We start from the raw sequence: 13,411 nt of genomic DNA on the forward strand, positions 1-13,411 counted from the left end.
GAATCCAGGAGCAGTGGTGGCAGGATTGGGTCCCACCAGGAGTTCGAAATCCCACTGTGTCAAGGCGTGCGGGTGTTGTGATGCCCTGGCTGCCTGCTGGCCTGCCATACAGATCCCTGAGCGAGCCAGCACGTGTGCACGGGGCAGCACAGCGGCATTAACACTGGCTGTGTCCATGCTGGTTTTTCCCACCGGAGACCTCAGCTCCCACTGGGGGAAAACTGGCACATCTAGGGCCCATCCAGAGTGGTGTTGGCTTGGCACTGGGCTTCCTAGAGCAGGAGCACTGTCAGCTGTGGGGGCTGACCAGGGATGAGGGCCCTCAGCTGCAGCCCAAACTCTGCAGCAGCCCAAAGGGCTGTAACATCTGGAACCAGAGGAGGCAGCTTGAGCGTTTGCATTTTGCAGGTAAGCGTGCCAGTATTCCAAGTATAGTGCTTTTAAAATTGCTGGTAGGTCTGTTAAAGAGCTTCTGGCAGGTTGGTGTCACTGGGGGCTAGACTGGAAGCTCTGCAGCAAAACCGTAATGTGCTGAAATGCGAGGCTGCAAGAGCTCTCCCTTTGTCTTGCCCTGATGCTGCCCTGGTTTAGTGTTGTTGCAAATGCACTTCGTAAAAGACTTTGAATGTTGGTAGCCGTTGTTAGAGAATCTACTCTGGAGCCTTTTAGAACGCTCTGCTTAGGAGACAGGAATGACATGTTGTACCTAGGTAGGAAGAAAGCCACCTGTGGCACAAAGCAGAATATGGTGGAGAAAGGAGGGATGTTGCATTTCAGTTCTTTGGGGTAGGCAGAAGAGTTTGTTTGTTTTCAGGTACAGGAGAAACAGGGGTTTAAACAACAGTCCTTACCTGGAGTAAGAACTCCATTTACTACATCTGCTTTGAAATGCTGCTTGGATGTTTGTTGCTGGAGCACCGGCAGCAACTCTGCAGTGAGTTTGCCAACTGCTTCGCAAAGGGCAGGGGAAATGCCTGTTACAAATTAACTAACAACTGAGATAAATCACATATGAACAGCTCAGGGAGCATGGTGATTTCATCAGTGTCTGATCTACTTGCTTGTCTCACGGCTGCCCAAGTTCCTTTGTAATGTGTTTTTGGTTTTCTTGGCTGTCGTCTTCTTAGAAGTGACCTTCTAGATGCCCCGTTCAGAGTTCCTTCGGGAGAGAAATTCAGGTGCATTTCTCTGAGCAGCTAAGAGGATTCATTTTAATCAGAAGCAAATTGTTATATATGGTACTAAGGAAGGACCTGATCTAGTGCCACAGAAGCCAATGGCAGCTGGGTCCCAGGTGTCTTCAGCGTGACTTGCTGGACTGTGACGGCAGCAAAAGGGCCGAGTTTGAGGTCCAGGCTTCTGGAAGTTACAGACCAATGAAACGTGTTTGTAACTTTCCCCCCTTCAGTAATGCTGCATAATGGAGGCTTTTAACTGTTCTTTAACTAACTGCTTCTGCAGGTTAGGCTAGTTGACTTGTCTCTGCTGTGGTTGTGTATCTGAGGACAGTGTGTAGCAGCAGGATTTGCAAGTTCAAGTAAATGGTGTTTACCTGCCTCTGGGTGGACGATATAAGCATTTGCCCAGTTCTCTTATCTGCCATGTGGTTGAGTTTACTCACCTTATTACAACAGTATAAATAGGGGAGTGGAGAGGTGCACAGAGAAAATTTGCTACCAGTCCCTTGAACATGTTTGGGCAGCTCCCAGGCAGCCTCACCCTCGGCTGAAAGGCCCATGGGCGAAGCCTGGGACCACTGGAGCCAGCTGATACCACTGGAGCAGCCTGTGCCTGTTCTGCTGCAGCTCTGTACAGTTCCCTTACGGGTGCAAGACATTTGTCTTCTCAAAAGCACTGTCATCGAAGGGTAACCTCATCTGCACAGTCTGTACACATCCCCTAAGGGAGTTGTTGCCCCGCCACTGAGATGTGAGGCGTGGGTTGTCCGTATTGAGTGTCAGGACGCAGCCATCATTCCAAGGATGTTTTTAACAGCAAGGTTTGAAAATCCCCCTCACGTACTATTTTGCATGCTCAAGATCACCTTGTAGTCACTGTTGGCAGCCTCACACGCTTTGGAGCTGCCATGATCCTGGGCTGTCCCAGGCAGACCTGCCACTGGAAAACTCACCAGCTGCCGTGTGTGTGTCATTCCAGGGCCAGGGATGGAGTCCGGTTGTTGTGCAGTCCTGTGCTGTTATGTGCAGTTGCAGGACTGCTTGCATTCTCCATTTGTGCCTCCTGTCGTTTCACCCATAGCTGCCTCTCGAAGGGTCATAGTTCAGATCTGATCACCACATGCTCGGGATGTTGCCCTGTTTGGGGTTTTTGTGCAGCTCTTCACCTGCGTGCTAGGAGCACGCTGTGGTACACCGGGGGGGTCGGTGGGAGCAGCTAGTGCAGAGGGTGGTACTGAACGGGTCTCCTCTGTTGAGGGTCCCTCATTGGGAAGAAAGCAGACTTGCATGTCAGGGAAGGAAAATCTCCTCCTTGCCTTCATCAGGGAGCGTGAAAGTTTGAACTTGCCTGATGTCTTCAGTAGCACAGCTCATACCTCTGACAAAGGCTGAGTAGGAAAATGAAGAGTTAGGGACCCGGTCCCAGCCAGCTATGGAGGGTTCGTCATCATCGGTATGTTTGCTACGATGCCAAACACGCTCTTTGGACTAACTGGTGTCCTGGGAGGGCATGGCTGATCAGAAGATGATGGACTGTGTTACAAAGAGCCTGAGTCAGAGGCCCGTGAACAGGAGCTCTGTGGCTGAGCCTTATTTGAACACTCCCAATTTTTGTCTGGCGCTCTACCTACCCATGTAAGCTCATCAAAGGCCATATGGTGATGAAGGCATCCCTTGAGGTACCATCCATGTACTTTCTCTGCCTATCTTCCATATTAATGATTTTTTTTTTTCAAACCCCAGTCATATGTCTTTATTTGGCAAACAAATTACTGCAATAAAAGCTGACAGATGCGTTTCCCAGCAAGCGTGTGAGTGTGCCAGGGCTGCTGGCTAACACACAGCCGGGCTGCCAGAATGCCGAGGTCACCAAACACCCCACAAAACTGCCTCATGTACCTTGTGGGTAATTAAACATAACTTGGTTTTAGCAGTCAGCCCTCGGTAATGGAATTCAGCCAGTTTAAAATATCCTTTCATAGGCAGGATAGAACCAGTGGCATATGACAGGAAGGTGACTGAATTGCTCCCAGTTTAATGACACCTCTAACTATGCAATTAAGGTGCCTGGTTTCTATGTAAATTGATGTGCCCTATGGAGTCGTGGGATTTAATATTAGCGAGCAGTTTCATAGTCTTCAAGCCCTGTTTATACACTCCAAGGCACAATAACTAAAGGGATCTCTAGGCTATTAACAAGAATCACACATATTTGATATTTCAGAGAGAACACTAAACACCCTGTCTGGGCATGGAAACTTTGAAGACAACTTCTGCTGTCCTCCAACTGGTCCAAGAAACTGAGGGAAGATGGCAGTGTTTCCTGACCTAACTCAGAATTCAAAGGGATGAAATTCAAAGTGTGTCTCTTGGATGCCCCTCTGAATCCTAGTCGTCAAATTTCTCACCTTAGACAGTCTTCCAGTTATTTTCCTCATTTACAAGCATAACTGGCACCGCTCAGTGCTTATTTGTATTTAGTTCTTTACTCACATCAGGCTGTACGTCAAGGTGGTCTTTGCTGAGAACTCTGGTGGTGTCACCACCAGCTGAGGTGGCCCACATCACGTGAGCTCCAAGGTGAGGAACTCTTGTGCTCGACCTGAACCTAGGGATGTGAGAGTGCATTTCACTGTGCCACTCTCAGTATTTATAACTAGATGGAAAAGTCTGGGAAAAGGGTAGAAAGTTTACTTGCACTTGGCATCCCAAAACACCAGTATTAAGATACAGTGAGTAAGTTCCAGCATTTGCTGGAGCAAAATAATAGGCAAGAGACTTGTTCTTTTAAGTCAGCCAGCTTTTTTTTTTTTCCCTAATTTAAAATTTGTGTGTTGCCTTTGATCTGTTACCAATCGCAAACCAGGGTATACTTTTGACTGCTTATCTTTTTCTCTGGACAGTTGTGCCACACATGTATTACTGTGCTCATCTGGGAAGAAAATAATGGAAAAACATACTTCAGATTGGCAGTGGTTCTTTTTTTTGGCAGAACCACTGTGGAGCAGCTGTGTGACAGCCTGAGACAGGATCTGAGGAAAATGTGTTTTAGGAGTGGACTGTGCAGCTTTTCCAGCAGGAGCGTCCATGGGGCTTCCCATTGTGCTGCCTTTGTGGATGGGGAATGTGCCACCAGGGGGAAGACTGACAAGAAACCGTTTGACAGCTGCAGCAGGAGGGAGACCAAGGGCAAGTTGTCTTCCTCCTCCTTCCATGTCGGGCTGCTGTGTGGGCCGAGAGCATCTTAGAGGTACAGCCAAGAAACACAGCTGTCTGCCCCCGCGTTGATTTCAGTAGCTTGCAGGGCCTGAGGGTTGTAGCCACATTCGGTGTTTTTTCCGCAGAGGTACAAGGTGTGATCGCACCTGGGGACATTAGTCACAGTCCTTGTTGGTGACTGGACCCCGGTGTGGGGGTGGTGGATCCAAGGATCCTTGGGATTTTATTCATAGGGATTTTTGTAAGACTGTCCCACAGCTGCATCTTGGGCATCTGTGGTGTCTCTGTAGGAAGAGGTAGTAATTGGGGCAGGGGCAGCAACTTCTCCCCCTCCCTCGTGCCTGTTCCTCTTGCTCTGATGCCGCCTCCCCAGCCCCGGCCCTTTATGACTGGTTTCTTGTTTGCTGGCTCTGTCGTACATGTAGGTCTGCAAAGTCCTTTTTGCAGATCAGCCGTACTAAGGGCTGGCCAGTTGTGCAAACCGACAGGCAAACTCTGTGCGTTTGCATCAGGGCGTTGGCAGAGCATTTCTGAGGGAAAGGATGTGCTTTACTATTCATGTGACACTGTGACACTGCGGTGCCCTTAGAAAGCACCCTCTTCACCTGCAGGCAGTGCACAGGGAGCGCTCCCATGGCTTACATCAGGACTTGTGAGACCGGGCCGTAGGTGGGTTCGGGGCTGTTTCTGCGGGTGTCATTCTGGGGTGCTGGGACCTGCAGGGACACTGAGCCCCGCGGGCTCCAGCTCCCCCAGCAAACGCTGGCCAGCCCTCACCAGCCAGCTCTGCTCCAAACAGCTCCCGGTGCGGCTGGCAGCCAGCTCACCCCACAGTCAGCCCAGCCGTCCGCAGAGAGAGCGCACGTGCATGCCCTGCCAGGGAGGAGGGATTTGGTAGTGTGGATGCATGGATATCGATTTAATGGCATGGATACAGGTATTATGTGCTATCTACCCTCAGGGCCTGAGGACAATCCCAGGCATGTTTAATTGACTATCAGCGATGGCCTCTGTGGAGTTCACAGAGACTTAGTTTTTGCTAAGTCGGTATTACTACAAACTAAGCCATTTTGAAAAAAGAATCTTTCTTAAATCAAGTAGAACATTATGTGACTGCCACCAGACCCAAGAGGTTGTGCATTGTGTATCGAAGGTTAAAGTTACCACCTTCCTTGCAGAGGGGAAAGATGGGCACTTGATAAGATACACATCCAGTCCTTTTGTTGTTTCAAAGCCAATTGTTTTTGAAAGGCTTTTGTTGTTGTTGTTGTTGTTATTTGCAGTAAGAAGCCACAGGTACTGAACCGGAGTGTATGCATGCCACAGTAATCCTGCTCCATACATAGGGGAGTTCTGTCTTGGACCATCCCAACAGGGGGAGGAATCTGGTGAGTCCATTTCTTCAAGTTTTTTACCTAAAGGGGGTGTCACAGATGGAGTGATGCACTTCACTCGTAAGACAGAAGCAGCAATATGTTTATTGATATAAAACCGCAATTTAACAAATTTTGATAGCAAATGTGAAAGTGGTACACTTGTCGATGGCAAGGTACACTTGATTATTCACTGCACAGGGGACAGGGTCAGACAGAACTGTCAGAGAGACCCTCCTGTTGAGTCATGAGTTTCAGAAAGGACCCCCTTGCATTCTAAACTCCCCATGCTGTACCTCATCTTCTCTGAATACACGCTGTACCTTGTCTTTCCAGGGTTTGCCAGGCTCTGAATGAATAGCAAAAGGATTCTGGATGAGAGTCTGAAATGAGATCATGGGCTGTTGAAATGCGTGATAAGGAAAAACCTGGGAGAAGAGTGTGGAAGAGGACTATTCCTGGCCGGAACAGAAGGTAAAAACTCATAAAGTAGGTGGTTAACAAAAATTACTGGAAAAGCGCTGTAGTATCTTGTGGTCAGAGGAAGGCAGGATTTGGCTGTCCACAGAGCGAGGGGCGGCCTTGTTCTGTGTGCAATTATACAAAACGTCTCCTGGTACATCCAGCACAGAGGTCCTGGAGAGATGGCCTTTTGCTCTGGGGATGTGGTGTCTGTGATACGTGTAGAAGAGTGGTTTGATGGCAATGGAGGCTTGTTCCTGGGTCTCAGGGAGTCCTTTAATAGCTGGATTACGGGAAAACAGTAACGTGGCAAAATCTGCCCACATACTACAGAGTGTGGTTAAATATTACTAAGAGCAAAGAAAGAAATGGTTGATTCTTAACAGCTATTGGAAAGCAACCTGAGGAAAAATAATGATGGAGTGCCTGATCTACAGAGCAGGGAATTATTTATGTCTTTATCCAGAAAATTCAGATCCACTTTGCTTCATTGTTTGACATGTTATTAAGAAAATGAGGGACAGATCTATACTTTCGACATGCATCAAGCATGTGTAAGCATGATATCCCAACTGGCTCTCTGGAGTTAAATTAGAGATATTTTTTTTTAGGAGAAAAAAGGCAACTTAACATGAAAAGTCCAGTGGCCACTCACATCCTGTAACTGGATCAACTATCCTAATCTCGTAACATTAGCCAGGCAGTTTGTCAAGTTTAAGAAGAGAGATAAATAAAAAATAGCCTATTTTTTAAAAAATGGTTTATCTCAGCCCAAAGCAACCAGCAAGAGCACTGTCTAGAGGACACTTTGTTTCCAAGCAAAGGAATGAGGTTTGGGCTTGGAAGAGTTCATACAAGTGCACAGGGAGAACTGGTAAGAGCAGAGCAGCTGGAATGTGGTTTGATTGATTTTGGACGCTGTTCCTGAAAACCTACTCAGAGCTGGTGTCTGAACTGTATAGGTGCCTCAGTCTTCACTGCTAAGGTTGTCTTTGCATTTGCTGAACGCCTTCCTCTCAACCAAATGCAGCATCACGGACGTTCAGGATGCATTTCCTCGCTTACTGCGGGGTCAGTTCGATGCAGTAGCTGTGCTCTGAGAACACTTTAGCTTTCAAAGCTGGAGGACATCTCTGTGTTCTTTCAAACCAGTACTGGAACTTACCTCTACAATGTCTCATTTCTTTCTGAAGTTGCAGGTTTACACCAATGCATCACTCATCTTATTTATTTATTTTTTTTTAATTGGTGTGGAAAATCTGAAGTCATAAAACCTTGTGTGACTACAGGACATCAGGATGAAACAGCAGACAAGAAAGTGGTTTTAACTACCAGGAAAACTTTGATAATTTGGCGTTTGAGATCTAGATCTAGATCTATATAAATAACAAATGCATAGGATTTAACTGGGCCTCAGTTGCCAAGTAATGACACTCTAACATTTACAATTAAAATTTTAAGGGCAGCTATATTTTTATCTATAAGGTTTTATCTATAGTTTTAGAGTTAACAGACAGCTGTAGTTTTATCTTGCTGCCCGTCTGTAAATGCAGAGTGAACAGGTTGCAAGGTGGTTGCCACGATGCATGGCTTGATCCAAAGTCTGTGATTTTCACCATCTTTGTGGCAATCACTGTGCCTCACTTGCAGGGAGGAACAACCTATAATGGGCCATAGAGAGAGAGAGACCTTGGCACCTGGACTGGAGGCAGGTGCTCTGTTGCCTCTTTTCTCCAGGAGGATGGAGTAGGATGCTGGAGGCTGCTGTCATGAGCATTCTTCTGCTCAGGGTTGTCATTTCGTGACTGATCTGACTCTTACTAGGGTGGCTATTGTAATCTCCAACTCTATTAAAACCAATGTTTTGACCACCAAGTCTAGGTTAATTTACTAAAGGGAAACAAGGGAAGCTTTTCTCCAGAATAAATAGGCTTTATTGAAAGCACTCACGAGTGACTTAGTGACGTGGCTCTGATGAGAGGTGAGGTGACTGTACAGAATGGAACCTGGAAACAAAATCTTGTCTCAGTCCCTTCTATTGTGCTCACTTTGTTGTCAGAAAACGCAGTAAATACGCATTGCCACTGGTCACGGTACCTGTAATTTATGATGAATCTTTATTTTCAATCTTACGAGGGGAAAAATGTTTAACGTGTCTTTTAGAAACATTACACTGTAAGCTGGCACAAGGTCACGCAGTACATTTGATAAATATTGCCGTGTTAATTTAGTGCAGCTCCTTCTGCTTGCCCACGGATTTAAGCAGGAATTTCTTTTGGCACAGTCAACCTGTTGATTAAACCCTGAGCAGGAGTGGCAGTTATAACCTACCGGCCAGGAGGACCTCAGGCCATGGTCTCATCTCTTCCTTGAGGCTCACATGAAAACGGTAGTGTCTGCTCTGGCCTGGCTGAGGTCCGTGGCTACAATTTGCTGCCTGAGAGGGCGGGCACAGCAAGGGTGGGCACAACAGAACCACTGGCCAGCCTCACCTTGGCTCTTCAGAAACACGGAGAGGTGACACATACAGCATCGTGTCACAGCACCACCAGTGCCAGAGGGGAGTGACTTACAGCCACAGCAGCTCCTTCAGAGCCAGGCTTAGGACGACTACCTCAGCATCCACCGTCCGCCACTTCAGCTGCTGCAGCGCTTTACAGTGTTACTGGTTTGATCGTGACGATGAAACGCGTTCGAAAACAGAGACCCCAAACCTTCCTTGTGGCACCGGAGTACTTGTTTGTTTACCTTCTGCATTCAGTCCAATTCGGGGTTCTAAGGGCCACCTGCGAAGGGGCAAACAACTCTTTCAGTCTTGCACAGATAGGAGATAAGGAGATAGGTTCCTGTTTTAACCAGGGGATATCAGCCTCAGAAGGCTGTGGTAATATCTCGTAAAGACCATCTTCATCCACTGTAGATGAACCAGAGCAAAATGTGTTAACCTTCTTAGATGCCAAAGAATGTAACAGTTAGTGCAGGTTCAGTGCCGTGTGGAACTACGGTAGCTGCTGCTGTGTGTAAAATGGACGTTTCATGTTGCAGAAGCGCTTAAATTACCTGTGAAACTGTTCTTTACAAAAGGCTAGGTTGAAAATTGTCAATCTTCCTTGTGAACAATACATATAATGCTCTTGTCATATTATAGTGAAATGTGCTTTTCTTTTTACATTTGGTAACAAGAGCTACTTCACTTTGGTTGAATTGTCGTATTTTGATTCATTTCACTGCAATAAAAATGAGACTTGCGATCCAGAAATGAAACCAAGATTTCTAATTAGTAGCAAACAACAGCCTCCTTTACTCATTACTTTAAAATAAGGACAAGGTATTTCAGCTATTCACAAATATTTCTGACATATTACAAAGTCACATAAGAGAAAAAGATCTTGATCATATTTGAAGCAAAACAGTTTAAAAATGTTTACAAACGCATTGGTTTTTTTCATTTTCAAAATACTTGATACAGTTCTGCAGGAGACTATCTGTTTGGTCAAATAAACTTCTGCCATGCTTTGTCCTAGGGGACAAAATTGGAAAAGTATTTTCTAAACAGTGCTTTGTCAGAGGCAGGGGTCTAGAACACGGCCTCTAATGGTCTTGCAATTCTGTCTCTGTGGACTTTGTACAACGCTTAACATGAATTGTTTTTAATGATTGTTTTGTAACATGATATGAAGCTGACACTTATTTTACACTGTATTTAAAAGATCTGAGACCTATTTCTTATATATATATATATATACACATTTTTGAATCTTTAAGGCTGCACCACTAACATTTTATCGATCTTTTCTCATGTTCTTAAATGTTACAATTACGCCGTCAAATTTAGAATTGTTAGCAGCAATGATGATGATGGTGTTCCTCATTTAAAAGTCCCAAACCAAACAGAGTTCCCTGGGAAACTGCATACCACATGCATGATACATAGCTAAAAAATTAGTCCAAAGATCTGATAAATATGTAGTTCTAGCTACAGCTAATAGTTATTCTAGTTCTAAAGAATAAAATGTTTATTATATACAGAAGAGCTGGATGGAATACGGACGTTTATAAAGATCACTCAAGGCATTTCTCGGTGAATTGTTCATTAATGCAGCTGCCCTTTTTGCTTATGTGTAGGCTTGTGCCACCTGTGGGAAGGGAACATCCTGGTAGTGTCAACAGGTTCAGTCTTACAAGATGCGAGTTATCTTCTCCAGGCTGCCCAGTCTTCAACTGAACCAGGGATTTCTTGCAGGATTGAGAGCCCTTTCAGGCTTGCTCCTGAGCTAAATGCAAACTGGTACAGCACATCGGATGCCAGTTTACATCAGGTAAGGGTTTGGTCTTTTGCCTTCAGCATATTACAATGTGAAAAACCGCACCCGCGTTTTTCAATGAGCACCATTCACTGGCTTTGGTAACGTATCTATGGGCGCGACCAGCGGGATCAAAGAATACGCTGAACTCTGTCTTGTACAATAAGAAAGCACAGCTGCCAATTACCTTGTGACTACAGTCTGTAAATATTAAAAACATAAATATGTTAATAACCATACACATATACACAAAACGCAGCGGTAGCAATATTACAGGATGCAGTGCCTACTCTATGTAACTGCTTTTTTGAATACAGATACAACACCAAAATAAATGCTATTTAATATGAAGCAAGCCCTTCTTCGAAGGTCAGTGGCAGTAAGCCGAAGTTCAGGTCCAGGCTTCTGCTAATCTGAGGTGACTGAAGCAAGATCAATCCCACTGTATATCAAATCTAATCAACGAAAGAGTAGCACTGTGATAGGAAGATAATGACTGTCAGTTACCACTAAAACTTTCTGAGCTGGAGCTTTTTTTTGCCACCATTTGTGATTAATTCTCCCTTTTTCACAAGTGCTCTTCCTGTGAGCACTCACTAGGCTTAACAGGGCATAAAGTTATTGCATACAAAATACGATTCAGGGGTAAGGATTAATAGAAACAACCAGCACGCGATTGGAGTTCCTGAATCCTGGGAGGCGCTCCCCATGTTTTTAAATGAAGTTTGAGTGAGATTGCACTTAAACAAACCACTAAGAAGTTGTCACTCTCCAATTTTTTCTTCCTTTTTGTGCAGTTCTGTTTCAAAGTTTGGTAGGAATAGCACGAGAAGGGCTAGAGGATGTGACTGTGCTGGTCCATTGTCTTTGCTAATGCTCTTCAGGGCAGCGTCCTCTCCTCAAGATCACGTCATCTAGTCCAATATCTCCAGTTCTTCCTTTCCCTTTCTCCCCTTTGAAAATAACCTGGGAAGAGAAACAGAATGATTTGAGTGTAGAAATAAAGCAAAATGAAAGAAGCTTTGGTTGAGAGAGGTCTCAATGGTAAGAAAGCAAAAGCATAAGACAGCTGAGGCAACTGTAACTGTCAAAAAGCTGTTAATTCTGCTCAGAATTATGGCTGTGGGGTTTTTTTTTATTTCTGATCTCTCCCTTCTTCACTTTGGCAGGATTTTTGTGAAGAACCAGCAGTTGAGGGTAATGTTGCACTTCATGCTGAGGTAAGATGAACTTCCACATAAGAGTATCTTGGGTGCTTTCTAGATACCGTCTCTGCACTGCTTTCCTTGTCCCTCACAGTAAACACACAAAATGCTCTGTATTCTGAAAAATGTTGTCTAATAGAGGAGCTTTCCATTGCTAAAGCACCTTGCACCTGCCTTAGCTGTGGAAACTAGAAACATCCATCTTTAATTTAGAAATTATGGCACCCGCAGATTCATGGTAATCTACAGAAGCGCTGGCTCCTTGCGAAATGGCAGCAGAACTTTGGGTGCGGCTTTCTGGACGGATCACTAGCAGTCCAGGTTTAGCCTGAGTAGAAGAAATTCAACGAATACAAAGCTTGACTACAAGGACTGAAGCATCAGTCAGAGGCAGTATACAGAATGGGCGGCTGACCTTAAGAAACACTTGCCATAAATCAGTATTGCTCATCTGTGCTAGTGCTGTAGATTCAGAAGCCTGAACTTGTTTAATGTGATCAGTGTTTTTGACCGTGGCTTAAAAATTGTTTGAAGCCTACAGTAAAACTTTGTCAGTCTGCTGTTATCACTGAGCTAGAAAGAGTTCATACAGATTCATAGGTCAGAAATTCAGTTGTGTAGTTCAAAACAGTTTGAATGCTTGCTAAAAGCACACTTTTTAAATAAGGAGGGGGAACTGAGGAGGTCAGAGAAACTCTATATTGAATATAGTGAATTTTATTTTATTTTTTTAGAAAGGAGTGATTTTCGTTGTACTTTAATTTACACAGAGCTAATTCATTAGAAAGTGCGATGAAGGATTCTGGTCTCCATTCATATTTTCCTCAGGTTTCTACTGGCCCCCCCTTAAACCACTAGCATTGAGCTCCTTTTGGCTTTTAATTAGCTATTTTTCTAACAATTTTAATTGTTAGAAAACAAAGTTTCCCTATTTCCCCCTGCTTTCTCTGTGGCAGAGGCCTTCCCTTTAGCTAGAGCTGCCCCTCGTTCCCTGATCCTTGGAATAAATGTCAGGGTGGTTAAGGCCAGCAGCCCTCCTACCCCTGCGGCAGCTCTGGTCTGTGGGCCAGCGGTCGGTTATGGTTGGCAAGTCATGCTGACAGCTGCTGCTGAGGTGGTCACGAGGGGCAGGGGACGGGGCAGAGGGGAACTGCTGGTCTTGTTTGGGGTCTCATTTGCTTTTCTGCCAGACAATATATCAGTCATACACACTTACTTAATGAACTGCTCTATCAGGCGAGACAGACCTGAGGATTGCCAGAAGTGTTAAACTTGGTGAAAAAGGGTAAGAACATGGCAAGTATATTGTTCACCTGTTACAGATTTCCACATTCTCACTCTGACATTCGTTTACAACTAAAAGGAGGTCAGACATCTTTATTACTGTTGCTGTGGTAAAGTTTTCAGAATATTACTTGCAGTAATTACAGACCTATTATTAATTTTAGAACTATATACCCTGTGTTGTAGCCTGCTCCCACCATGAATGTTATGATGTGTGAGCTTTCTAGACCACCTGATATATGTCAGAGCAAAACAGGCCCTGAAGCACCCAAGCCCCTTCTTCAAATCTGAAATAGAAACTACCTTCAAAGCTAAGCCGAGGTCAAAAAACCACTGAGCTTTTGATATCATTTTATCACCCAGTGCTTCTAACATTTCCAGGTATT

At 45.0% G+C, this 13,411-nt stretch overlaps 1 protein-coding gene and 1 long non-coding RNA gene across 4 annotated transcripts in view; one reads left to right on the forward strand and one right to left on the reverse strand.

Annotated features, from left to right (window-relative positions):
* Positions 1-10,462, forward strand: part of LOC114017746 (uncharacterized) — a 31,574-nt gene extending 21,112 nt beyond the window's left edge. Inside the window, exons 1-4 of one of the 2 annotated variants that reach the window (XR_008730172.1) lie at positions 4,121-4,428; positions 5,681-5,785; positions 6,107-6,244; positions 10,358-10,462. This is a non-coding gene — a long non-coding RNA (uncharacterized LOC114017746). Of the gene's footprint in view, positions 1-4,120; positions 4,429-5,680; positions 5,786-6,106; positions 6,245-10,357 lie in introns of those variants that run through there. The other variant, XR_008730171.1, reaches the window with a different exon arrangement.
* Positions 9,503-13,411, reverse strand: part of NPNT (nephronectin) — a 55,416-nt gene continuing 51,507 nt past the window's right edge. For both annotated transcript variants that reach the window (XM_055698502.1, XM_055698510.1), the window contains one exon: positions 9,503-11,502. In XM_055698502.1, coding sequence (XP_055554477.1) covers positions 11,407-11,502 — 96 coding nt within the window. In that variant the 3' untranslated portion in view covers positions 9,503-11,406. The remainder of the gene's footprint in view (positions 11,503-13,411) is intronic.

This window comes from Falco cherrug, chromosome 1 (assembly GCF_023634085.1).
Source record: "Falco cherrug isolate bFalChe1 chromosome 1, bFalChe1.pri, whole genome shotgun sequence".
In the NCBI taxonomy this organism is placed as follows: Eukaryota; Metazoa; Chordata; class Aves; order Falconiformes; family Falconidae; genus Falco; species Falco cherrug.